The sequence below is a fragment of the Cetorhinus maximus genome, chromosome 13 (assembly GCF_964194155.1).
Source record: "Cetorhinus maximus chromosome 13, sCetMax3.hap1.1, whole genome shotgun sequence".
NCBI lineage: Eukaryota > Metazoa > Chordata > Chondrichthyes > Lamniformes > Cetorhinidae > Cetorhinus > Cetorhinus maximus.
The window spans coordinates 69,938,820-69,966,681 of NC_135891.1; the positions used below are offsets into that span (position 1 = coordinate 69,938,820).

Consider the following 27,862-nt stretch of genomic DNA (forward strand, 5'->3'; position numbering starts at 1 on the left):
ACGCTTAATAAGTGTGTGCACATGTGTGTATGGTGCAGAAGTGCAAGTTCATGGATATTTCCATACCAGGAAGGAGCTGCAGTTCCTGTGTTTTAACACTTTGTCCATTTCTTTCCAGCAGTGAATTGTGCAAGGGCCATTTCTCAAACATAACAGTGAGTATGGAGTGTACAGAACTTTATTATAAGAGCAATCTTTATTATAAATTGCAATTTTTACAATCATGTGACTTATTTCAACATTTAAAACTGCTGTTGAAGGTGCGTTTGTGGTCATTTTACAATTCAGCAAAACCCTGGAGAAGATTAGGACTAACATGAGGTTAGACCGTTTTAAAGTTGCTGAGTCAGATTCTGTTAGAACATTCAAATTTTGGATTAAGAGGAAAACCTTCCTCTAAATAGGAACTTCACTTCTTCCATTCATTTTTCTCATAATCCCACTTGGAGGCAAACCCCTCTATTGGGTTTATTTGCATATCCAGCATTCTTTTGGCCTGCTTTTCCTTCCACTCCTCATTTAAGGTATGTGGCCTGGGAGGATACACTGAAAGAATATGTAGAAACACAACACTTTTAGGCCATAGGTCTATACACAGCAGGAATAGTTCTCTGGTTTTACCAACAGTTGGGACAGTATACTGTTAGCCTAAAGCTGGGGTTAACTATTAGCAAACAAAACCTACTTTTATTGCTAGAGGGACAGAAACAAGCTGCTGCATCAGGAGTGGTGAGTGAAATCTTGTTTTGAGAATATGGATTATGACAGGCTTTTTTTAGAGGGAGGGAGGGGGTGGTGAAAGGAGAGACTTTGAGAGTTAGGCTGAATATACAAACAGAAATAGGCCAGTTAGCTCCTTGAGCCTGCTGTGCCATTCTGTGAGATTGTGGCTCTTCTGTGTACCTGCTTTTGTTCTATACTCCTTCATACCTTTTGGTTAACACAAATCCTTATAAATCTAAGATTTAAAATTAACAATTGATTTAGCATCGATTGCCATTTGTGAAAGAGTTCCAAACCTCTACCACCCTGTATGTTTTGAAGTGTTACCTAACTTCACTCATGAAAAATCTGGCTCTAATTTTTAGACTATAACCCCCTAGTCCTAGATTCTCCAACCAGCGGAAGTAGATTCTATCTACCCTTCCTGCTCCCCTTTAATATCGTTAATTTAAATCATATCACCCCTTAACCTTATAAAGTGCCTCATAATTTAACTCTTGGAGTCCAGGTATCATTCTGGTAAATCTACACTGCACTGCCATCATCTCCCCACACCCCCCCAGGCCAAATTATCCTTCCTAAGGTATGGTGACCAGACCTGCTCCCAATGACTTCGGGCGTGGTCTGACCAGAGCTTTATATAACTGAAGGATGATTTTCACCCCCATGTATTCTAGTCTTTAGATAGAAAGGCCAGCATTCCATTGGCCTTTTTGATTGTTTTCTATAACTGCTTATGACATTTTAATGATCTTTGTACCTGGACCCCAAGTCTCTTTGGACCTCTACAGTTTCTAGCTTTTCACTATTTAGAAAAATACTCTGGATACACCTACACTGAAATCCACTTGCCACAATTTTGCCCATTCACTTAATCTATCGATATCTTGTTAATACAGAGAATAGTTGAGACCCCAGTGCGTCACATCCTGCCGGTCAGCCAATTTCTTAACTAGGTCAATATTTGCCTTCAATTCCATGAGTTTTAATTTTAGCTAACAGTATCCTATGAGGGATTTATCAAATGCCTTCTGACAGTCCATATAAATAACATCCATAGACATTCCCCAATCCACAAGATTTAATCATGTTCATCAGACATGACATACCCTTTACAAATTGATGCTGGCTCTCTGATCAGCTGAAAATTTCAGGTGTTCAGTCACTAGCCATAATTATACACTCTAGTAATTTCCCAAAGACATGTTAGGCTAACTGGTCTATCATTCCCTAGTTTCCCCCTTTCTTTCAAAGTGGAGTGATGTACACAATTTCTCATTATAAGGAAATGGTTCCTGAATCAAGAGAATTTTTGAAGATTATAGCTAGGGCATCTGCAAGGTTCTCACCTAATTCCTTTAAAACCCAGGGATGGGAACCATTTGGCCCTGGGGATCTGTCACTCATTAGTGCCATTATCTTATTCATTACTGTTATTTTGCTTAGGTTAATTTTGGTGAGTCCCTCTCCTTGATTCAATATTGGTATCATTGGGATATCGGCCTGTTGACCCCTTCCTCTACTGTAAATACTGATCTAAAGTAATTGTTTAAGCAAGTCTGCCATTTCCTTTATTTCATTGACAATATTATCATTCTTAGTTTACAAGGGGCCCCACATTGTACCTGACCACCCTCTTTTCCCTGGCCTTCTGACTCGTAAGATAATGGTTTGTGCCGTGGTGCTCAGCTGTGTGTTAAGCATCACCTGGTGTGGCTCAGGAGTCCCACTCTGGCCTGCTGCATTTGTTGCAGATGAAGGCAGTGGGCTGCGAAGGTGAACAGTTTGCTGGCCTCTGTTTTCTCTGGGCCCTCTGCTCGCCAATACCAATGCCCTTCCAAACAGTCGGCCGCTAGAGATCATGACCATTAGCAGCTGTCTCCCAGTTGTCAGCGTCATTGTCTGCCATCTTCATACCTCACTTGCAGGTGTCTGTGACAGAGGTATGGACACCCAGGAGGTTGTGACCCAGTCATGAGTTCACTGTACAGAAAGTCTTTAGGTTTTTATAATCCCGTGGAGAATTTACTGAATGACCTACCACAACATTCTACTTTTTGTAGCTTTTACTTTAACACGAATCAGAGCCAACACAATTTACACCTGAATTAATAGGCAAATAAAGTAAATTTCAATATAAATAGTCGATACAACAAAGATATGTCTTGCGCAGCCAAACATTCACATAATTTCCTGGACAAATGTGGCACTACATAGCTGCACAGTTCCCCAATTTGCTGTTTGTTATTCACTCACGCTAGGTCAGGAGTCCTATCTGACAACAGTTTTCACCTCCAAGTTTCATAGGTATGATTAACATCAGCAAGGCACGTTTCTATAAATCCTCTCCCCTTCTCACAGATGGTGTAGCTTTCCAGAGTTCAATTTCAACCGACAAACCAATGACACCCCGCTTCACGGTTTGGTCATTTCTGGGGAAATGCCCAGCTCTTTACTGTTCCTGAGCTGTTCACACAGCTTTCCAGGTTTTAGGCTGTTTCAGCCAGCTCACATAGTACCTCCAAGAGCTCCTGTCTCCTTTTCTGCCAAGCAGAAAATCTGGCATCATCTTGAAAGTAATTTGTTACTTCTCGCAAGAATTCTGTGTTCCTTTTTCTGGTCTGTCTCATTATAATTGAAGCAAATTCTTAAGAGTCCTTTTCAAACATTCTTAAAAACAACTACAAATTCCACAGACCTTTTAAAGAAGTTACAAATTTCCCTTTACAGCTTCTGGATCAAAGGTCTTCACAGGGTATATTGCTGTTATTCATCTGATGAACGTGGTTGAGCTAAAGCAAACATAGTTGGCTTAACAATGTGTATGCTGATGGAATTTGCATGCTCCAGCACCTCTGAGTTGGGGACCTTGTTCTACAAGTGATGCTGAGGATATGCCTGAAACAGCAAAGATGGAAATGGTTCAGTCTTTTCTCCTGTTGAGCGTATGTTGTCCAGGTCTCATCGCTGTAGAGGAGTGCGCTGAGGCCGCAGGCTTGGTAGACTTGCAGTTTGGTGTTCCCAGTCAGGTTGCTGTTGTTCCACAGACTCTTACGCAGCTTGGACATAACAGCTGCAGCTTTCTTGATACGTGCATTGATTTCAGCATCAAGTGACAGACTGCTGGTGATTGTGGAGCCTAGATATGTGAAGCCATCAACCTCCAGTGTCACATTGTCAATGCTGATAGATGGTGGTATGACAATATCCTGGACCATGACATTTGTCTTCCCAATGCTGATGGTCAAGCCAAACTCTTTACAGGTGAGAGAGAGTCTGTCTATTTGCCGCTGGAAGTGTTCCTCTGTATAGAATGTTAGTGCAGCATCAGCTTAGAGCAAGTCTCTGATGAGGACTTGGTGTACTTTTGTTTCGGATCTCAGGTGAGCAAGGCTGAACAGCTTTCCATCAGTTTTGTTGTAGACACCCTCTCTGTAGATGACCTGAAGGCATATGACAGCAGCAAAGAGAAGAATACGCCAAAAAGTGTTGATGCCAGAACACAACCCTGTTTAACCCCACTGTGGATTCCAAAGGGTTCCAATAATTGCCCCATCATAGCTGACCTTACCATCATATTGTCACGGAAAGAGGAGATCACGTTGAGCAGCTTCAGCAGGCCGCCAGTCTTTTTCAGCAGCTTAAATAGACCGCCCCTGCTCACATGGTCAAGAACCTTTTTCCCTTAAAGCGATTATAAAAATTTAACACCCCTTGTCTGTTCCTTTTGTAGCTCTTTCTATCTGCTTTGTCATCCTTTGCTGTACTTGTATCTTTCCCATTTTCTAGGATTTATGCTGTTTTATCTGCATGCTTGCATGCTTTATCTTTTAGTTTTACAATATCTCTTTAGCTCTCTTTGGTTGTCTTATATTGGCTAAATGAGCTCCTGCCCCTTTGGGGTATAAATTGGTTCTATATCATCATTTGTTTGAACACCACCCCTGTTGTTTTACCCATGAACAAATTTGCCCAGTTCACTGTGGACAGTCTCTGTCTCATCCCATTGAAGTCAGCCTTACCTAAATCTAGAATCTTAGCTGTTTTATATTTCTTCCTTTCAAACATTATGTCAAACTCAGTCATCGTCGCTATGTTAGATAAATGTTCTTACACTGGCTGTTAACTAAATCTGGCTCATTATTCATTAAATCTAATGTGTCCTGCCCCCTTGTTGGTTCTAGAACATATTGTTGGAGAAAATTATCCTGGGCACACTCAAGAAATTCATTAGCATGTGTTAGCCTGCTTATCCTAATCTCTGTGAAAGTTAAAATTCCCCATTATAACCAGTCTGCCTTTGCTTAATATCTATATAAGTTATGCTACCACTTCTCTGCTGCTATCAGGGACCATATATACAATTCCCATTGTGATCTTAAATCCTTTTCTATTTCTGAAATCTACCCATAAGGTCTCTATTGCCTGTTTTCCTCTCATTATTTCCCCTTTTATCAATGAAGTGATTTCATTTCAATCACCTAAGGCTGCTGCTCCCCCTCTATAATTTTCCCGATCTTTCTTGTGGACTTTATAACCCAGAAGATTTAGTTCCCAGCCCTGACTGTCTTCCATTCATGTCTCAGTAATGGCTACCGTGTCATCACCTCCAATTTGCACCTACAGTTTGTTCTCTGTATTCCATACCTTTGGATAAAGAACACTTATTTGTGCCACAGACCTGTCCTTCTGCTTCAATGCTTTATACACTTGTTCTTATTTCTCTCTTGGTTTAATTACTTTGCATCTTTTAGTTTTCCCTTTACCTGTATTTTCTGAATTGTTACTTTGTCTGTTACTCTGCTCTCTTTCCTTTGTTTTCAATCTATTATCTATTTTACCTTTTCCACCTGAGTCCTCCCCACCACCTACTAGTTTAAAGTCCTTGTGTCTGATCTCACAATGGGCAATAAGCTCTGCCAGTAATAGGTGGGGTGGAACATATTGAGAGCTGGGTGTGTATGTGGGAGGGGATGTCAGACTGGAGGAGATTGCAGAGATAGGTGGTCATGGAGGAATCTATAGGTTGAGGAGAGTGTTCAGTTTAACATTTGGGACACAGGCAAATGTTGGTCAGTGAATATAGGCTGATGATGAATGGAGACTGGGAGCAGTCAAGCGTCAGTGACGAAAGCATGACTTTTAACAGTAGAGGGGCTGAGATGTGGTTGAGGGAGGGGCAGGTTTGGCAGCTCAACATTCCGGGATATAGAATCTTCAGATGAGACGGGAGGGGGTAAAAGAGGAGGAGGCATTGCATTATTAGTTAAGGAGTCAGTTACTGCAGTAAGGAGAGATAATATCTTGGAGGGGGCATTGAATGAAGCTTTGAGGGTAGAGCTTAGGAATAAAAAAGGGGCAGCCACGTTGTTAGGTGTTTATTATAGACCCCCAGATAGCGGGAAATTGAGGAGCAAATATGTGCACAATTCGCGGAGGTGTGTAAAAACAATAACAATAGGTAATTATATTAGGTGATTTCAACTTTCCCAACATTAATTGGGATAGACATAGTGTTAAGGGCTTGGATGGAGTGGATTTCTTGAAATGTGTACAGAAGAACTTTTTAGGTCAATTTGTAGAGGGTCCAACAAGGGACAGTGCAGTGCTGGACCTAATTCTGGGGAATGAAGCCGGACAGGGTCTGCTCTGTGATCTCAGGGTTTATCTCTCCAACTGGCATTGGAGCCAGAGTTTGAGGCTCTTCTCATTGCTGGTTCCTCTCTTGGCTGTAATCTACTCGAGGTAACCATCTGAGTGGTTGGCTGGTCTGACCAATGAGGGGCTTCTGGCACCTGTAACAAAAGTTGACAAACCTGCTCTGCAAAGAGAGAAGACAATTCAGAGCTGTAGTCCCAGTCGGGAGAATCTTTCTTGTTGGAGTTCACGGGAACTTGCAGCTTAGTATAATTTACGACGGTGGTTATCTTGACATTTTCTGCCATTTTGAGGAGATTCAGGGCTATACGGGCATCTCTACTCAAGAGAAAAAGACTAGTTATGGGTGACGTACATCAGCTCGAAGATTTGTTTGCCGTCATATTATAATGTTTCCAGAACCATGCCTATGACCAGAAGTCAGATTCCTCCAGGCCCATAGAGTGGTGGGTCTGTTGTTCGTACCCAGAGGTGTCTCAGCCACGGCTCTTTGTCGAATAGGACCATAACATTGGCTCTTGTGTCCAACTTAAAAGTTTGTGAGATGGCCATTAACTGAGATGTCCGCATTCCAGAACGAAAATCCAGGATCTTTGACCTCACCCAAGAAGAATGGTTGTGTGTCCTCTTGGTATGCTGTAGACCTGTGAATCCTCTTGGGATCTTCCACGCATTTTGATGTTTTGGCTTTGCACAGCTTCCTGAAGTGTCCTGTTCAGTTACATTGAAAGCATTGGGCTTAAATTGCCAGACATTGCTCCACAGTGCTGGCATGGTCGCTCTACTGGTCTGTTAGGGTATTGCTTCCCTAGGCCTGGAGTGTCCATGTTTCTGTTCTGTTTCATTAACTGGATGGTGGGGTTTACTTTGTACCACAGTTTGCTTTCTCCCCTTAATATGGATCCATGCTGCAAACAGATTTCAGATTGCCTGACAATTTGGATGGCTTTCTCAAGGGTTAGATTTTCTTTCGTTTGAAGCATATCTGAGAGTCAAGCTGAGGCATAGAATATAAGAGCAGGGAGGTTATGCTGGAACTGTATAAAACGCTGGTTAGGCCACAGCTAGAGGATTGTGTGCAGTTCTGGAATCCACATTATAGGAAGGATACGATTGCACTAGAGAGAGTACAGAGGAGATTTACCAGGATATTGCCTGGGCTGGAGAGTTTTAGTTATGAGAAGAGGTTGGATAGACTGGGGTTATTTTCCCTGGAGCAGAGGAGATTGAGGGGGGACATGGCTGAAATGTATAAAATATGAGGGGCATAGATAGGGTAGACAGGAAAGAACTTTTCCTCTTGGTGGAAGGATCAATACCAGGGGGCATGGATTTAAGGTAAGGGGCAGGAGGTTTAGAAGGGATGTGAGGAAGGATTTTTTCACCCAGAGGGTGGTGGGAATCTGGAACTCTGCCTGAAAGGGTGGTAGAGGCAGAAACCCTCATAACACTTAAGAAGTATTTGGATGTGCACTTGCGATGCCATGTCATACAAGACAATGGGCCTAGTGCTCATAGGGGATTAGAATAGTTAGGTACTTGTTTGACCGGTGCAAACTCGATGGGCCAAAGGGCCTTTTTCTGTGCTGTAGACCTCTATGATTCTGTGTGCGTTGTACGCCTGTGTTAATTTGTTCAGCCACTGTCTTTTAATCCAGACTTGAAGCAATCATGTATCTAAGGGATCTCTTTCTCCACCATCCCCAGTTTTGAGATTGATCTGGTTCTTGGATAAATCCAAATTGATCTGGAAGGGTGGATTTCTGATCCATGGATAAAACTTTTAAATTGTTACGACCGGTTCCTCGGCAAGGTCCCCCAATTTGTTATGATCCTGGACGAGATACCCTAAATCGTTATGCTGCTGGGTGAGGAGGGATGAATTGGCTCCCCTTCTTTATTCAACCTCTTCAGTTGGTTGTGACAAGATTAATTTAAAAGACTTCCCTTGTGGATACCTTTTCCCAGTCCAAATGTATTTGTTTTAGAAGGAGTCAGCTTAACCAGGCTTTCTTGAGTCAAAGAGTGAGTTTATTAGTTACTAAAACCCGAGAAAAATAATAACGCAACACACATACACACAGATTAGAAATGAGAAGTTGAGTCCAAAAATAAAAGTTTAAAAAGATATATGAACCTGTCTTTGGCTTGGCGGTGAGGATTAGATGGTGAAACGCTGAAGCCGTTAAGTTGGATGTTTCTGGTAGAGCTGGCTTTGGCAGTTGAGCAATTGGTATGGAGACACTTGGTTCTGCAGGTTAGCTGAAGGAGCTGTCCTGTTTCCTTTTTGACTGTGGCTTTGTTGACTTGCCTCCAGCAACAGAGAGACTTTTTTTTAACCTGCAGGCTGCAGGAATGCCTAGTTGATGTCCTTCAGCTGTGACCTTCACAGCACACCATAACTCAAACACCAGAACTAGTACACATACCAGGGTTGCAGTTGGTTTTTTAACTCCTTTTCTTATGTATTCCTGGAAGGGAAAACAAACATGTCTTTTGCCCAGAATCTGCTTGCTTTCAACTCAAACCATTTCCACATTCTGACATATAACTCAACAGGAGATGGTTACTGCTGAGATGATAATCATTCTCCATTGTCTCTGCAACCACAGGGAATTAAAATTCAGGTTTTTTTGCATTGCATCTCTTCCGTTCAAGTATCGCTGTCTCAAGTAGGCCTTGACACCTTTTTAGGTGCAACATTCCGATTTCTCTGGACTAGTCAGTCAAGTGTAATCCACATTGGAATTTCCAGAAAGTGGTTACTTTACATTCTCAGCCAGCTTTTGCTTGTATGTCCTTTTTTTAAAAAACACGTCTTCCTCAAAAAGTTTAAGATATCTGTAAGTAATTCGGGCTGTGATCCGCTGTCGTGACAAAATTGTGGGTTAAGCTTTAAGAGCTTTCCGAAAATCCCAGATGGTGCCGTTATACACTACTGCACAGAGTGTTCCCGTGCTTGCTGGTTTTGATGGGCTCCCACAGTAATGGCATTTGCAATCTCAGCGTTTAAGTTTTTTCAATATTGGCTGCCTGGACTGACTGGTTAGAGTCTTCCCCACTTTAGCGCAATGTTCTCCAATCTTGGAAGAGTCGAATCCCAGCTTTTGGGTTTTCAAGCTACCTACTCAGTCACAATTAATTTTTAATTGATTTTTTTTTTTTGTTCAGACTGAGCTCAGCCACCACGTCTTCAGGTGCTGACATGGGCATCAAGTTTCTCCAACTGTGATTTAAATGGCAAGTTCTGACCACTGCAGTATTTAACTTTTTTCAGGACTTGTGTTGTCTAGGAATTTTAAGTGTTTACTCACCCCTGCTAGGTCTGCTGACTCTGCACACTCTGAGTATTGAAGCTGTGGACTTCCATGGATTCAGTGGAATCTTCTGCTGCAATGAGGAATTTAATTTCTGCCTTCAGGTTCCAAGCCTCTCTTTGGAGCTTTGCTCTGGCGATGTCCTTCTGTGCCTTCGTTTCTTGGAGCTTTTCTTCAGCTCAGAATGCTGCTTTAATTTTTCCTTTAGTTTTCCAGGATTTTAATTTTCTTCAGTCTCTGCGAGGTTTTGTGTTGTTCCATTCGTTGCCACCATGTTGTAAGGTGTTTGGTCTAGTTCGGTAGGTCTTATTAAAGTACTAGTAGTCTTAGGTAATTCAACAGCAAGTATTTATTAACTACTAGAAGCTATATGCGTAGATACAGTAAAGGTCTAAGCTAGGAGCGTCTCCATGCTTGGGTCTACACTCAACTCTGTCCAATACTACATTGACCCTTTGGTGCTGTTCATGTCTTCTCTTACATCACTGTGTGGGTGGTATTGTGCTCAGTCCCACGTTAACCCTTTATGTACCAGACCCTTATACTACAAATAGCAGGTAGCTAACCAAGGAGAAGGCTTTAGATATGTCTATGAGTCATTAGGGGATGGTACTGGGCACGGAAGATTGATGGTGTGTAACAGCTCTGTTTGGAGAAAGTTTGTATGGTTGACTCTATTAAAAGCGGAAGAAATGATAACCAGATTCTTCTGCACTTAAAAATATCATAAAAACCATTTGCGGATCCCACTGGCAGAATCTTACAGGAGGCCACCAATTAGCAAAATTGAATTGCCTCCATAATAACTATAATTAGCTCCTCGCTGTTGTCAGGAAAGTGACCATCAACCTCCTTGAGGCTGCCTCCAAAATAAAAAAAAAACACATTGGAGAGCTGATCCAATACTTTTGTTCTGGAGTTTTCAGGAACCCCAAACCACTTATTGAGAAGGACAGTTCCTGGTGAAAGGGGAATAGTGATGTCTGTTAGCAATAGGGGTGAGACGAAATGTAACTGAGTGAGAAAGTGAGCATGACTAGGTTTCATGGAAGAGATGTTTACTGTGGGGTGGACGGGGTAGATGGAAAAGAAACTACAAAATGATGTGGATTCAGGATTATAATGTGGGATGGGGAAGAGGCAGCTGGATGTCTGATCTCCCTATTAGAAATATTAATTATCCAGGAGCTCCTTCCAGTTGAGGTGAGAGTGGATGGGTGGATGAGAGGAGTTTACAGAGTTGGTAGTGTCACTGCCCTCCAGTAGTGACCTTGTTGAAGAATTTCTGCAAGTCCAGGTGCATCACATCCACCACATTTCCCATTCACTATACCTGTCCCTGCCTCGGAATTCAAGAACTAGAATTTCGGCTTGTCAGAAAAGATCATTCTTTCTGAAATTGTTAGCTTGTCTAATTATTTTCTCCCCTGGATATAAGCAACTCAACTTTAATTAAAAATTCCAAAATTTGAGGTTACCAATGGAGCAACGCAATAGGCCAGAAATTTGTGGTAATTCACACCTCATGGAGTATCTCTTCCTCACCACAAACAGCTGGGTTATTTATACATCAATATTGGTGAGTGTGGAGGTCTTATGACACAGTGGGTTGAGTCACTGCCTCTGAGCCAGAAGCTCCGGCATCATGTCGCACTTCAGGACTTGGGGCCAAGGAACATAATGTGGCCAAACAGGTTGAATATGAACTTATAAATCCTTCCAACACACACCACCTGCCATTGATAAGAGTGGGACAGATTCCTGGTCAGCCATGTGATGGAGAGAAATTGGAGCCCCTGCCATCACTATCCATAGCTCCAGGTTATAACATGCATGTAAAAGTGTATGTTGCCACAGCAACTCGGACTCCTTGTGGGACTGTTTGGCATAATGGCAAATGTGGATCAGATTATCCACAGCACACGGTTTGATCCCTGTTCTGGCTGGGTTGGATTCGGGACCTGCTACCCTGCCCTACCCATGATGGAGGTCGTGGAGCTGTGGGTCCAACCTGCCTTCAGGCAGAGAACTGAAGAAGAAGAATGCATTTAAAGAAGCAGCATTTAGCTCACCATTTATTTGCCCACAAATTCTTGGCTATAATTTCTACAGTCTCTGCTATTTCTTCCCCTATTTCCCTCAACATCCTCAATATCTCGGAGCAGGATATGGTACGTTATTCTGTTAACTTGACTAACTCCTCCAATACTTCCCTTTTTATGATATCTCACTTTAACCAATTCAGAATTTACCATTTCCATAAAATCCTTCTCTTTTGTGAACACAGAGACAAAATATTTAATGTATCCCCCTAAAGTTTGTTCATCTGCTCTCAGGGGTCCCAACTCTCATTTAATAATTGGCTGCAGAGATAGAGGCATTGGTTATAATCTTTCAAAATTCCTTAGATTCTGGAAGAGGTTTGGGAAATAGCGAATGTAGCGAAAGTGCTAGAATTCATTATTAAGAAGGTTATAACAGGATATTTAGAAAATCGTAATGGGATCAGGTAGAGTCAACATGGTTTTTTTTGAGGGAGAAATAGTGTTTAACTAATTTATTAGAGCTCTTTGAGGAAGTAACAAGTAAGGTGGATAAAGGGGAGGTGGTGTACTTGAATTTCCAAAAGGTATTTGATAAGGTGCCGCATCAAAGGTTACTACAAAAGATCAGAGAACATGGTGTGGGGGTAACGTTTTAGCATAGATAAAGGATTGGTTGGCCAACAGGAAGCAGAGAGTAGGGGCAAATGCGTCTTTTTCGGGCTGTTAAATTGTAGCCAGTGGAGTGCCACAGGAATCCGTGCTGGGGCCTCAACTATAAACAATCTATATCAATGACTTGGATGAAGGTACTGCATATATAGTAGCTAATTTTGCCGATGACACCAAGATAGGAAAGAAAGTAAGTTCTCTTGAGGTGGTAAAGAGTCTGCAAAGGGCTATAGACAGGTTAAATGAGTGGACAAAAATTTGGCAGATGGAGTATAATACAGGAAAATATGAACTTGTCCACTTTGGCAGGAAGAATAGAAAAGCAGTATACTATAAATGGAAAGAGATTGCAGAATTCTGGGTACAGAGAGATATGGATGTTCTGGTACATGAATCACACAAAAGTTAGTATGCAGATGCAGCAAGTGATTGGGAAGACAAATTGAATGTTAGTGTTTATTGCAATGGGAATAGAATATATAAGTAGGGAAGTTTTACTACAGCTGTACTACAGGGCCTTGATGAGATCACATCTGGACTGTGTACAGTTTTAGTCTCCTTATTTGAAAAAGGATTGCATTCTAAGCAGTTCAGAGAAGGTTCAGTCGACTCATTCCTGGGATGTAGGGCTTATGAAGAAAGGCTGAACAGGTTGGGCCGATGCCCGTTAGAGTTCAGAAGAATGAGAGGTGATCTTATTAAAACATATAGGTCTTGAAGGGACTCGATAAGGTGGATAGCGGGACAGTGTTTCCTCTTGTGGGGAGACTAGAATTAATGGACAAAGTTTAAGAATAAGAGGTCTACTTTTTAAGATGGAGATGAGGAGGATTTGTGGGTCTGTGGAATTCTCTTCCAAGAAAGCAGTGGAAGCTGGGTCATTGAATTTATTCAAGGCTGAGTTAGACAGATTTTTGATAGACATAGGAGTCAAGGATTATGGGGGCAGACAGAAAGGTAGGGTTGACACCACAACCAGATCAGCTATCATCTTATTGAATGGCGGAGAAGGCTCAAAGTGCTGAATGGCCTACTCTTGCTCCTAAGTCCTATGTTCCTATAATTCACTTTTTAACTGATCAAGTTATGGAATATGTACTGTTCTTAACATTGAGGTTCTTTCTTCAAACTCACTCCTGATGACTCCCGAAACCACTTATTTTCTCATTCTCTTATTTTCAATCATACTTTTTTGATTTTAATTCCTTTATCTAAGGCATTCTGAAATAGAATGTCATCATTTTGTTCTGTATCTGAAAGCAAAAGCTTTTCAGAACTTGGCTAGTCATAAAGTCCTAGGTCTTCCCCCACCTGCACCATCAAAGATTATGGTCTGAGTCCAACTAGTGAACTGGCCTTAAGGTTAATATCTGTCACATGGAATCTCAACAACCAACAGTCAACCTACACAGTTCCAGCCAGTTATGGGTTTAGAGAGGGGCTCATAACTCTCCATCCCAATCAATTCAAGTTCAGCCTACCTATCTTTGAAGGAGCTGCCTCCACTTTACTCCCAGACATCTCTTTCCCATCTTTGCCTTTCAGATTGAACCTTTGTTTTAGTTCATCCTTTTGACAATTTGGCCAGATCACAAGTCCTTACAAAATCAAACTTCACCGACTGATAAGAGCCCGTTGCAACTGGCAGTCCAATCAGCTGGTGGATCAACAATTCCAAACTAACCCTTTCTCAGTGCTAGCCAACCATTTACATCCTTTGGGACAGAGAGCATCGACACTACCTGTTAACTCTGTTATTGCCACCAAGAGATTAATTAGCAGCTTAGACAGAGAGCTCGAGTTTGCTATAACACTGAAGGTGGGTAAACCTCTCCATCCCACACAGGGCCTAAGACCACACACAATTTCCTGAAATCTAACTCTCAGCATCAGAGAAGTGAAATTGACAGACTTGTCATTTACTCAACTTGTGAACCACAGATCAGTTTCTAACCACACACTCAGCACACCGACCACGGCCACAAACCCACTGTAGGAAGCTTAATATGTTCAATGAAATGCGATAAATCAGGTTCCTGATTTGTCACAAAGACTCCAGCAGAGAAAAAGCTGCTCCCTGAATTGAGAGATTGTAGAAATTTTACCACAGAGGAAATGCACTTTCGACAGTGAGTCCTTACTGCTAATTGCATCAGTTGAGGTTAAGCACATTTAGGTGAGGACATTGATTGGATGGTTACTTCACATATAAAGTGAGATGTACTGACAGAGGAGTAGTGTGGAGTCAGGAGATATTTACCTGTAATGTTTCAATCTGAGAATAAATCTATTCTAAGTAAAGACTGGCTTTGAATTCTTCCTTCACCAACTGGTTAGCAGGAGGAATATAGCACTTGGTGTTTCTTCACTATTCGGCATTGTGATAAACTCACATGATGAACATGATGCAATATGAGCAGAACTCAGCTAGAAATACTTAAGTCATTTCACAGATGTTAACAGGCATGTCATGCATGTGAATGCTGGTGCTTCATGTAACTACAACAAATCCATGTCCATACACAGTATAAGGGGAGATGGTAGCATAGTAGTAATGTCATTGGGCTAGTAATCCAGAGGCCCAGGCTAATGCTCTAGGACCATGGGTTCAAATCCTACCACGGCAGCTGGTGAGATTTAAATTCAATTAATAAATCTGGAATTGAAAGCTAGCAGTAATGGTGACCATGATTGTTGATTGACTAATGTTCTTTTAGGGGGAAAAAAATCTGCCATCTTTACCTACATGTGACTCCAGACCCACAGCAATGTGATTGACTCGTAACTGCCCCTCTGAAATGCCCTAGCATACCGCTCAGTTCAAGGGCAGTTAGGGTTGGGCAACAAATGCTGGCCTTGCCAATGGCACCTACATCCCATGATAGAGTAAATAAAAGAAACTGAATTGCAGAACATGTAAAATGAAGTAAGATGAAAGATGAGTGGCTGGCCAGGGCAGCATTGAAATGGTTGAATTAGGAGGGAACAAAGGCATAGATGAGGGTTTCAGCAACAGATGAGAACATGAGAAATAGGAACAGGAGTAGGCCTTCAGCCCCTCAAGCCTGCTCCACCATTCAACAGGTTTATGGCTGATCATCTAGCTTAATTTCACCTTCCTACACTATTCCCATAGTTTATAATTCACTTAATATCCAAAAATCTATCGATGAGCTGACAGAGTTAAACAATATATTGAAGGTAGAAGGAGGTACTTTTGCTGATGGAGAGGATTTGTGTTTGGAAGCTTAGCTCAGGGTCAGATGATGAACAGTCTGGTTCAAGCTCAGATAGTAGCCAGGAAGAGCAATGAAGTCAGTAACTAGGGAACAGAGTTTGTACAGGGACCAAAGATAGTGCCTTCAGTCTTCCCAATATTTAGCTGGAGAAAGTTTCTCACCTGGATGTCAAACAAGCAGTCAGACAGATCAGAGACAATAGAGGGGTCAACTGGTAGTGGTGAGTGGGAGCTAACTGACATCAGCCTACATGTGGAACCTGACCTTATGCTTTCAGATGATATGAGGTGCAGCCATGGAGATGAAAAATAGGAGGGGACAAGGATAGATTGCTCAGGGACACCAGAGGTAATGGTACTGCAACAGGAAGAGAAACCCTTGCAGGTGATACTCTGGCTCACAACCTCTGGATGCCCTAAAACACTTGACATCCAATATGAAGTGTTATCCCTGTTGTGAAGTAGGAACTGCAACAGCCACTTCGTATACATTTCCAGCAAGATGCCACAATGATGTAATAATCAGACTACCCGTTTTAGTGATATTGTTTGAGTGACAAATATTGTCCAAGTCACCGGGGAGAACTCTCCTGTTCTTCGAGTAGTGCCATGGGATTTTTTTATCGGCCTAAGATGGCAAAAAGGGCCTCCATTTTAATGTCTCACCGAAAACTGACACATTCCGTGGCACTGAGGGGTCAGCCTGGACCAGGAGCTCAAGTCTCTGGACAGGGCATAAATCTACAACCTTCTGACTCAGATGTAAGAGTGCCACTCACTGAGCCAGAGCTAACAGCTTGACGTAATTTAGCTGCATGGTGCTGGATAAAGAGGCAAAAATGACAACTGGCACCTTTTCATTGGGGAAAGAAGTTTTTGTGTTTGAACTGAGGGAAGATGAATTAAAAATACAATGTACAATCTGTGTATTCCACTCAGTGAAATGGCTGCTGAGTTTTGGAAGGACTATCAAAGGAGCCTCCACACAATCATATATTGGATCGTGACCCATCAGCCACTGTGAAACTGGGTGCTGCCTCTCCATCCCCAATCGAGACAGCACCAACAGAAATCACACAGCATCTGAACCCAGAACCCAGCAGATCCCAAACTATCGGGTCCCTAACTCCGACTGGGCAGTTTAGAGGCCTCCGGTTTACAGCAGTCAGTGGTGTGCAGGGACCTGTCACACTCCAAAACCCCAGGTTTTGATTGAATTTTTAAAAAATAAACAATTTCCTGAGCTGTAAAGATCCACATGAGGTCAGGGATCACTCCAGGTCCAATCAATGACACAGGAATACAAGATGTCCCCAGTCTCACTACAAATCTCCCCATCTTCAATTTGTCAATGATGTAAAGCAAGTTTAAACAGGCAGGAGGGTCGGTGCAGGGAGGGGCTCACCATAGATTGACTGCCACCACACAATCAGGCTGGTGAATCCAATAAAGATGAAGGCTCCACCCATCACTGTCTTCCACTCATTGTTCGATTTGCACATGTCGGCGTAGCTCTGATGAAAAGCGATGCAATACACTAGGGTAAAACACAAGCACCAATTCAATGGGACAGCTCATACATCCCCTCCTATGCAGTTATGCAGCTCACCCACACTGAATGTGGTTCCTCTATAGGTCTCCATTAGAATTAGCTGCCGTCTGCCCTGAATCACACGGGATAGGCTTCAGAATCCATTCTCCATAAGGAGGTGATAAATATTGTAAACTACCCTCTCCCTCCTTATCTTAGTGACAAATAAGATTTGGTGAGAAATTCTGTTTGAAATCTTCCTTAGAATCATTAGTTTTCAGAGCTGCAAAGATCCAGGTGAGGTTAAGGGTGCTGCACATTTGGCCTGTCTGTGATGTTATTGAAATATAAAGTGACTGGGCTGGGATAGGAGCAGGGTGCCTGGAACAAATTGGTGATGTTCGATGTAAACTGTTTATCACTTTTCCCTCAGCAGGGACCATCAGTGACTTCATGGACAGACCAAACGGGTAGTGAGCCCTGAGCACTCTTGACTGGGCAATGCAATGAATTAGACAATCGCATTGGGATGTGTCTTTGTCACCAGGTCAGACTGTGTCTCATTTATCTGCTCCCTGTGTGGTAGAATGAGCTCAGGGAGTTTGAATCTAGTTCTCAGTGTGCACTGACAACAGAATAAATATTGATTCCCATTAAATCAGTTTTAATAGTACAGATCAGAGCAGAACTACTCCTGGGAGGGTGAAAAGACAAAATGATCAAATGAGGGGCACTGTCCTCAGCTCAAGGGATGAGTAGAGAAAGCTTCAGTCTGCATCTAATTCAGCCTGGAGCAGAGCTAGGAGCACTCCATTGTAAGACTGACTACATGTAATGCAAAGGGTTCTTTCCCTCAGCACCAACATCCACTCAAATAGAAGAAAACCTTGGAGCCCACAAGCCTCTGATACTCTTACATCCAATCTTCTCTTCATCCGTCAGGTTCTTCCAAGACCCTTTCTCCTTTTCCTTCAGGGCTGTCTGTTCCGCATTCAGCTTCTGCACATAAGGAATATCAGGGAGAGGTGTATCCCTCCGATCACAGTACATCGGCACTGACAGGTCCTCACCTTTAGCAACCTCTGGGGAAAAACAAGCAGAACTGTCAGTGTGTTCACCCCACTCGTGTATACTCTGTCCCTTCCAAGGTAAAGTTAATTCCCTGGGGGACAAATGGGCCTCACTTCTGATTCTCTCATTTCCACACTTTCGTTGTTGCCCGATCAATAACTGACAATCAATAACTCTTGCTATTTTTAACCCTTCCACATACCAGAGGCAGAGACTAGCAGTGGTTGCTACAGCCTGTTACAAGTGTTTAGCCATATAATCCTGAGACCTGGGTTCAAATCAAACTCTCTGAGACCTGAAACTGTCCTCTCTCTCCTCAGTGTGATGAATGTGGGAAATCACAATCCAGGTCTGAGTCACAGTACAAGACTTCATACAAACCAACCTTAATCAACAGTCTCACTCAAAGATGCTGCAGGATAGGGCCGGCAATGAAAAAAATTCAAACCCATAGAACTATTTAGTAACACATTCTTGGGGCAATGTAGAGGGAGCTTTACTCTGTACCTAACCCCATGCTGTGCCTGTCCTGGGATTATTTGATGGGGACAGTGTAGAGAGAGCTTCACTCTGTATCTAACCTGTGCTGTACCTGCCCTGGGAGTGTTTGATGGGGACAGTGTAGAGGGAACTTTACTCTCTATCTAACCTCATGTTGTACCTGTCCTGAGAGTGTTTGTTAGAACAGTGTAGAGGGAGTTTTACTCTGTATCTAACCCTGAGCTGTACTTTTCCTGGGAGTGTTTGATGGGAACAGTGTAGAGGGAGCTTTACTCTCTATCTAATTTGAGTTGTACCTGCACTGGGAATGTTTGATGTTCACATTGTCACATTCTCCAGTACTAACATCCTTTACTGTAAGTAGCTCAAAGTTAAACTGAAAGTAGCGAATTTGTCTTTCAGAATAATATAAAGTAAACAGTTCCTTGGTGGTTTGGACAGGCTCCAGTTACACCTTACTGTTTCTGAATCAGCTGAATATCCAATAGTGCTCACTATAATCTGGGCCCAGCCATGATAGATATAGCATCATTACTAATGGCTTGGGGCATCCTTCAGCTTTGCAGCATTGGCTGGGTGACCTGGCCAACAGCACCACCTCAAGGGCTGAAGGGTTATACCAGTCTAGTCTCTGAGAATGCCTAATGAGCTTGAATTTTCTGCTCTTATCACCTGCTTTTAAGATAATGTTTGCTTTCTCTCCTGAAGCCCCTTATTCCTCCTTGCTTCATTAACTGTCAAGGATGCTCTGATATTCACTCAAGTGGCCATTCTTCATGGCTGAGCCCAGAGATGAGGGTTAGCTGACTATTCAAGCATAGGCTGCATCACAGTCTAGATGCACCTGGTTTTCACCAAATGGCCAGATGGGTTTGCCCCAACAAGAATTGCTGGGTCATAACCAGGAGAAAGAACCTTGGCAGATTTTCAAGTAGACCTGGTCCTAACTGCCCTGGTACAGTCTGATATTGCCCTGTATGATCAATTACAGTCAGGGCTGGTCCATTACACTCCAGTTACTCCATGTGAGCCAATAGCAGGGATTCAGTGTGAGTAATTTGGGTGCAGGGTTTGGTCCCTACAGAGGCTTACCATGTCCATGTGCTGCTCGAACACTGAGAGCGGATAAAAGACCTCGTGCTCTCAAGAGATTAGTACCTCGAAATACAGAGAACCCCAGCATCTGTAAAGAAACATCATGTGATTAAATTTACCCAGAAACACAAAATGAATCACTTGGAACAGGTCAGTCCATCACATCAAAACAGTAATGGAATGGAGGTGAACTGGAATGTAAGAGAAAAATGTAATTGGTACAAAGTGGAATAGTCACACAGTGAAGTGATAAAGAAGGTTAAATTGAAGCATTACAGCTTCTTGATTCAGAAATTCCTGGTCTAGTCACCTCCTCCAATTGCTTCCATTTCTAAAGCTGCCTCCAAGGAGCCCAGTTCCTGAACAAAGCTGATGTCTGTCCAGGATGTGTTGGCTGCTCATTATCTTTGAACAAGGTGCAAGAACTCATCTGTCATATGATGGGCCTGGGATGTCCAACTTGTTGGGAGCTTGGGTGGAGTGGGGGCAGAAGTTTATGATGATGCAATAATGCAACATCTATAAAAAAAGATTTCAAAAAATGAAATATGGGACTCCACACAAAAATACATAAGCATACGAGGACCCTCAAACTTCTCTTTCCCCTTCATTCCCCCATTCTCTCGCTTAATAAAGCATTGAAATATAGATGTTTCTTTCACTCTCTCCTATCTGTGTCTTCCTGTCCCATCTCTTCTGTTTCTTTCTTTCTCTTCCTCTACCCAGCTACATTTTTAGAAATATTCCATTATCTTCAACAGTGGAGTCCACACTTTCAAAAATAGGCCAGGATTTTTAGGATGGCTGGGTTTCCCTTCCCGCCATCCAAGGAAAACACCTTTACTGCCTGCCCCACAGCCAATTAATGCTCCAACAAGTGTTAATTGGCTGGAGATGGGACTTCCGCCCTTCCCTCAGGAGGAAGTCCTGGCCCAGAGAGCTATCGGACAGCAAGCAGTCCCCGAAGCCCAAGTCCCAGAAATCCAGGAACAGTGTGGGGTTCTCTGGGTGCGGGAGGGAGGTGAGGCCCAGGGGTGTGGGCAGAGTGGGGTGGGGAAGGGGAGGACCTGCAGGGGCCGGACCTACTTGGGGGACGCAGTGGGGCCCAATGTTAAAAGGGGGCTGCTGATGGAGGCAGAGAGTAGGGATAAATTTGTATTTTTTTGGATTGGCAAGCTGTAATTAGTGGAGTGCCACAGGGATCAGTGGTGGGGCCTCAACTATTTACAGTCTATATCAATGACTTGGATGAAGGGAGTGAATGTGTGGTTGTTAAATTTGCCAATAACACCAAGATAAGTAGGAAAGAAGAGAAGGTAAAGAATCTGCAAAGGGATATCAACAGGTTATGCGAGTGGGAAAAATTTGGCAGATGGAGTATAATGTGGGGAAATGTGAACTTGGTCACTTTGATAGGAAGAATTGAAAAGCAGAATACTCTTTAAATGGAGAGATTGCAGCATACGGTGGCACAGAGGGATCTAGGTGTTCTGGTACATGAATCACAAATTTAGTGTGCAGGTACAGCAAGTGATTAGGAAAGCAAATGGAATGTTGGCATTTATTGCACGTCTGGAGTACTGTGTACAGTTTTGGTCTCCTTATTTGAAAAAAGATATAATTGCATTAGAAGCAGTTCAGAGAAGGTTCACTTGACACATTCCTGGGATGAAGGGCTTATCTTATGAAGCAACGTTGAACATGTTAGGCCTGTACCCATTGAAGTTTTGAAGAATGAGAGGTGATGTTATTGAAACATATAAGATTCTGAAGGGACTTGATAAAGTGGATATCCAGAGGATGTTTCCTCTTGTGAGGGAGACTAAAACTAGGGTCATAGTTTAAAAATAAGAGGTCTCCCTTTTAAGACAGAGATGAGAATTTTTTTCTCCCTAAAGGGTCATTGGTGTGTGAAATTCTCCTCAGAAAGTAGTGGAGGCTGGGTCTTTGAATTTATTTAAGGTAAAGTTAGATTTTTGTTAGGCAAGGGTTATGGGGGTAGACAGGAAAATGGAGCTGAGACCACAAATAGATCAGCCAAGATCTTATTGAATGGTGGAGCAGGCTCGAAGGGCCAAATGGCCTACTCCTCTAATTGTAGACAGTCCGGCCTAGGAAAACAGCTTTTCAGCATCTATCTCTGAATCTTATACATTTCAATAAGATCAACTCTCATTCTTCTAAACTCCAGAAGGTATAAGTTCATTCTACTCAATTTCTCCCCATCGAACAACCCTCTCATCCTAGCAATCAATCCAGTGAACCTTCGACGCACCACCTCAAAGGCAAGTATAATTCTTCCTTAGTTGAGCTAACTGGTCTGTTTCTGTGTTGAAATTCGATTTATTTCCATGTTTACAATCTTCAGGGTTTTACAACCCAATTTTGGCATCACGTAATCATTACCTCAATTACCTCCTTTTATGCCTCACAAATATAGCTGATGCTCATTGAGTTATAGAGTAAAAGCTTTAAAGTCCAACACCTTATATGTCCCTGTGCCCTGTGACAAGGTCACCATGTCAGAAAGTGAGGTGATGGATCACATGGAAACAAACAGACTCGTGTCCTTTGACAAACGATTGCAAAGCTCCATTCAACATTGCTATCCCACCAGGCAACAGCTGGTGTGTGAGTGGAGCCTTTATTCCAGTACTGCAAGTCTCTGCCTCCCAAACAGGACAAATCACAAGACTGTTCCACAGCACCACATTGTACAAAATACTATATAATAAATCAATCATTCTTCACACTCTCTCCGCCAGCCAGTCCTCCACTATCCATCCATTCGCTAGACTTTCTTTATACTCTGCAAACTCATTCTTCCAAGCTTTCTATCCACTCTCAACAGATTTTTGCTCATTTTCATATCGTCTATCATCTCATTGCCCTCTCCCTCCTCATCCCCTTCTCCCTTGCCCTCTTATTCCCTCTCCTCATCCCCTCTCTCTCCCCTCACCCCCCCTTGTACTCCCTCATTCCCCTTCTCTCCCTCTCCTCATTCCACCTCTTTGCCTCATTCGCCACTCCCACTCATTCCCCCACTCTTCTCATTCTCTCTCTCCTCATTACACCATCTCCCCTCATTCCTCCCTCTCTCATTTCCCCACTCCCCTAATTCCCCCCACTCTCCCTCATTCCCCCTCTCCTCTTCCCTCCTTTCCACATCCCCCCACTCTCTCCTCATTCTCCCCCTCTCTCCTTTTCCCCCCCATCTCATTCTCCCATCTCATTTCCCTCCTCTCCCTTCATTCCTCCTCTGCTCATTCCCCCTCTCTCCACTCATTCCCCCCTCATCCCTCATCTCGCTCTGTCATCCCCCTCTCTCCCCTCATGCCCTCTCTCCCTCCAAATCCTCACCGCCCTCATTCCCCCTCTCCTTGTTCCCCTTCTCTCTCCCCTCATTCCCCCTTCTCTCTCCCTTCATATGCCCCACTATCTCATTCCCCCTCTCTCTCCCCTCATTCTCCCACTCTCTCATTTCCCCCTCTCTCTCTCCCCATTCCCCTCACTTTCTCATTACCCCCTCATTCCCCCATCACTCTCTCATTCCTCCCTCATTTTCTCCTCATTCCTCCCTCACCCCTCATTCCATCTCTCTTCATTCCCCCTTCTCCTTCCTCATTCCCCCTTTGTTTCTCTTCTCATTCCCCCCTTTCCCCTCATCCCCCCTCTCTCCCCTCATTACCCTTCTCTCCCCTCATTACCCTTCTCTCTCTTCTTATTACCCCCCTCTCATTCCCTATCTCCCCCCTCATATTCCCTCTCTCGGGCAGACAGATTCTTGGCTGCAGTTTTTTGGAATTGTGCCACTCGGGAGTTTTATTTTTAAATGGGAAACATCGGCGCAGCGAGAGAGAGGGACAACCGACCGTGTCCGATCTGACCTTCCAGAGTCAGAGAGAAGTGGGGCCAGTTTGTCCGGAATCAGAGACCCCCCCCCCCGCGCGCCCCCCGGACTGGAGGCCGGAGTTCCCGGTGAGTGTGGGGGCAGCCTGCTCTCCCCTCTTACCGTGCGGTACTGTCCTGGAGCCTGTCTTGTCCTCTACACTGTGCACAGCGCTGTGCTGTTTGCTCTCTCCCTCCCTCAGTCACAAACAAGCGGCGGCTGCCAAGACTGAATGTGGCATCATGGGAGCAGCCCAGCACGAAACTTTCTCAAAACTCCCCAAAACTTCTCGCTGACCCCCTGCCCCCGCGGCTCGGGATGGCCGGAAACTTTCCCAGTTAGTGGGAAAGTCAGCGGCCGAGGTTCGGGGTGTCCGGATCGCATTCCCCTCCCCTGGGCTGCTCTGTCTGGCCTCTCGCCAATTTAGCAGCTCCGACCCCCAACCCCCGAGCGGAATGCACAGGCGAACCTGCAGAAGGGCACTAACCCACAACACACACAAACACAGCATTTCACGTTTTAAAACGTGCAAACAAGCCAAACAGTACAGATACTGGAAACCTCAAACTGAAAACAATGACCAAGCTGCATGAGAAATCAGGTAAAGTCCTGGTTTTATACTGATCCTTACTCAAAACGGCAGCAGAAATTGAGGAGACCCTCAAACTGTTCACTTCCCGCTCAGGAAAGCAGAATCAAACATGTTGGTTCATGTTACGCTCATGGGGCGCCCTAATTTCGGGATGGTCCGAAATGATTTGTAGCCAGTCATGTATTTCTGAATTGGATTCATTATAATGTGGAAAACACGACATTCGCATTTGCAACAGGTACCACAAACAGCAATGTGATTTTTTTTTTTACTGATATTGGTTGGTAGATAAATTGCAAAGACACCAGGGAGGACACCCCCTCCCTTCCAAATGGTGTCATGGATTTTGACAGCTCCTCTGACAGCACAGCACACAAGGTCAGCCTGGCTGAGAAATTTAATTCTCTGGAGTTGGACTTAAGTCTTCTGATTCAGGAGAGAGTGTTCCTCACTGAGCCACAGCTAACAACTAACTATGAAAGAGTTGGGAGCCAAACCATTACTCCCTCTCTCACCCTGGCCTTTCCCTTGGTAGGGACCACATTTCCACTCCCTTAAGTCCAAAGGCAGCAGACTTGTAAGGATATGGCAGACAACTGGTTTAGCCATTCATACCAGATCAGACTGGACCACATAAAACACAACCAGGTCCTGGTCTTGTCTGCCAAAACTGTTCACTATTCTAGGGTCATCCAGCTTCATTTTTCCACTGTGAACTGCTTTCTTAAACCCCTCTCCCCTCCACTCTCACTTCCAAATTCATTCCCATCTTTCCCAGAACTCCATGTTTGAATCCTTCCACAGTACTGAGAAAGCTCTTATCAAAGTCACAAATGACATCTTGTGTGACTGTGATAAAGGTACACTTTCCCTCCTCATCCTTCTCGACCTATCTGTAGCCTTATAGTCGAGTTCACCAACCATCCTCTTCCAACAACTCTCCACTGTTGTCCAGCTGGGTGGGACTGCTCTCACCTGGTTCCATTCTTATCTATATAATTGCAGCCAGAGAATCACGTAATGGCTTCTCTTCCTACTCTTGCACTGTTACCTCTAGTGTCCCCAATGATCAATCCTTGGCCCCTCCTATTTCTCATCTACATGCCACCCCTCGGTGACAACATCCAAAAACATAGCTTGACTCCTCCACTGTTGTTAAATTATCAGACTGCTTATCCAACATCCAGGACTGGACAAGTTGAAATTTTCTCCAATTGCACAAGATAGGAGCTCACGGTATTGGGGGTAATGTATTAGCATGGACTGAGGATTGGTTAACATACAGAAGACAGAGTCGGGATTAATGGGTCTTTTTCAGGTTGGAAAGATGTAACTAGTGGAGTGCCACAAGGATCAGCTTAGGGCCTCAATTATTTCCTATCTATATTAATGACTTGGAGGAGGGGGCAGAGTGTAATGTATCTAAATTTGCTGACAATAAAAAAATAGGTGGGAGGGCATGTTGTGATGAGGACATAAGGAATCTGCAAGTGGATATAGGTTGAGTGAGTGGGCAAAAACTTGGCAGATAGAATTTAACGAAGGAAAGTGTGAGGTCATGCACTTCGGTAGGAAGAATCAAAAGGCAGACTATTATTTAAATGGAGAGAGACTCCAAAACAGTGCAGCACAGAGGGATCTGGGTGTTCTTGTGCATGAAACACAAAAAGTTAGCATGCAGGTGCAGCAAGTAATTAAGAAGGCAAATAGAATTTTGGACTGTATTGCTAGGGGGTTGGTGTTTAAAAATAGGGAAGTCTTGTTACAACTGTACAGGGTGTTGGCAAGGCTGCACCTGGAGTGCTGTGTACAGTTTTGGTCCCTGTATTTAAGAAAGGATATAGTGGCATTGGAGGCAGCTCAAAAGAGATTCACTAGGCCGATTCCTGGGATGAAGGGATTGACTTATCAAGAACGGCTAAACAGGTTAAGCCTTTATTCATTAGAGTTTAGAAAAATGAGGGATGATCTCATTGAAATGTACAATATTCTGAGGGGGCTTGTCAGGATAGATGTTGAGAAGATGTTTCCACTCGTAGGGGTATCTTGAACTAGGGGACATAGTTATAGAATAAGGGGACACTCATTTAAAACTGAGATGCGAAGGAATTTCTTCTCTCAGAAGGTAGTGAATGTCTGGAATTCTCTATCCCAGAGAGTTGTAGAAGCTAGATCACTGAAAGTATTTAAAGAGGAGGTGGATAGATTTTTGAAATATCGGGGACTTGAGGGCTACGAGGAGCTCGCACGAAAGAGGAGTTGAGATCAACTGTGATCTTATTGAATGGCGGGGCAGGCCCGAGGGACCGAATGGCCTACTCCTGCTTCTATTTCTTATGTTCTTATAAATATTGTTTTCAGTCCCTGCTCCAAAATCGATTGCCTAGCTGGTGGTTCCATCTCTTTCCCTGGCAACAATCTAAGATTAAGGCAGTCTGTTCTCAACCTGGGCATCACATCTGATCCTGAAATGAACTTCTGATCTCAGATTCATGTCATCACTAAGACTTTGTAAGATCGCCCAACTTTGCCTCTGTCTCAGCTCATCTGCTACTGAAACCCTCATCCTCTAGACTCAACTATTCCAGCGCACCCCATCTGGTTTACTACATCCTACTCTCTGTATCCCTGAGGTCATCCAAATCTCTGCTGCCTGTGTTTTAACTTGCCCAAAGTCTTGTTCCACTATCACCCCTGTGCTTGCCGACCTACAATGGCTCCCAGTAAAACAACATGTAAACATTAAACAAAAACAAAAATAGCTGGAAAATCTCAGCAGGTCTGACAGCATCTGTGGAGAGGAAGACAGAGTTAACGTTTCAATTCCATATGACTCTTCATCAGAACTAAAGAAAAATAGAAATGAGGTGAAATATAAGCTGCTTGAGTGGGGTGGGTCAGGTGGAGCTGGATAGAGGGCCAGTGATAGGTGGAGGCAAAGAAGAGATTGCCAAAGATGTCATAGACAAAAGGACAAAGGGGTGTTGACGGTGGTGATATTAGCTAAAGGATGTGCTAATGGGGACATTAAGGGTAGAAAGCAGGATGAGCAAGTGACAGATGGCCCTAGTGGGGGTGGGGTAAGGGGAAGGGATCGAAATAGGCTAAAAGGTGGAGATAAAACAATGGATGGAAATAAATTTAAAAATAATAATAGAAATAGGTGGGAAAAGAAAAGTATATTAAAAAAATACATAAATTATTAGAAAAAAGGGGGATTGGAAAGGGGGTGGGGATAGAGGAATCCTTGTTTTCAAATCTCTCCATGGTCTTGTCCTTCCCTATCTGAAATCTCCTCCAGCCCCACAACCCTCCGAGATACCTGTGCTTCTCTAATTCTGGCTTCTTGTGCACCCCCAATTATATTTGCTCCACCATTGGTGGCCATGCCCTTCAGTTGTCTTGGCCCCAAGCTCTGGTATTCCCTCCCTACACCTCTTCTACCTCACCTTCCTCCTTTAAAATGCTCCTTAAAACCTCTTTGACCAAGCATTTGGCCACCTAACCTAACATCTCCTTATGTGGCTCAGTGT

The 27,862-nt window shown here is 43.5% G+C and overlaps 2 protein-coding genes across 2 annotated transcripts in view; one reads left to right on the forward strand and one right to left on the reverse strand.

The window, feature by feature from the left end:
* eapp (e2f-associated phosphoprotein) overlaps positions 1 to 27,862 on the forward strand; it is a 503,058-nt gene that overhangs the window by 176,412 nt on the left and 298,784 nt on the right. The gene's annotated exons all lie outside the window — the stretch shown is intronic.
* Positions 163 to 23,990, reverse strand: LOC144688681 (cytochrome c oxidase subunit 4 isoform 1, mitochondrial-like). The gene is made up of 5 exons (XM_078555514.1): positions 23,861 to 23,990; positions 19,846 to 19,936; positions 18,099 to 18,263; positions 17,056 to 17,187; positions 163 to 546 (listed from the first exon to the last, which is right to left on the reverse strand). Exons 2-5 carry the CDS (start codon positions 19,934 to 19,936, stop codon positions 410 to 412), a joined length of 525 nt encoding a protein of 174 aa, XP_078411640.1. The 5' UTR covers positions 23,861 to 23,990; the 3' UTR covers positions 163 to 409.

Excerpts from the sequence above, each read along its gene's own strand:
- LOC144688681 (XM_078555514.1), bottom strand. The coding sequence starts at position 19,936 with ATGCTGGGGTTCTCTGTATTTCGAGGTACTAATCTCTTGAGAGCACGA. Across the intron at positions 17,188-18,098 it reads GGATGAAGAGAAGATTGGAT|TGTATTGCATCGCTTTTCAT; the intron begins GTAAGAGTATCA and ends GTTTTACCCTAG. Across the intron at positions 547-17,055 it reads GTGGTGGCAGTCAATCTATG|TGTATCCTCCCAGGCCACAT; the intron begins GTGAGCCCCTCC and ends ATATTCTTTCAG.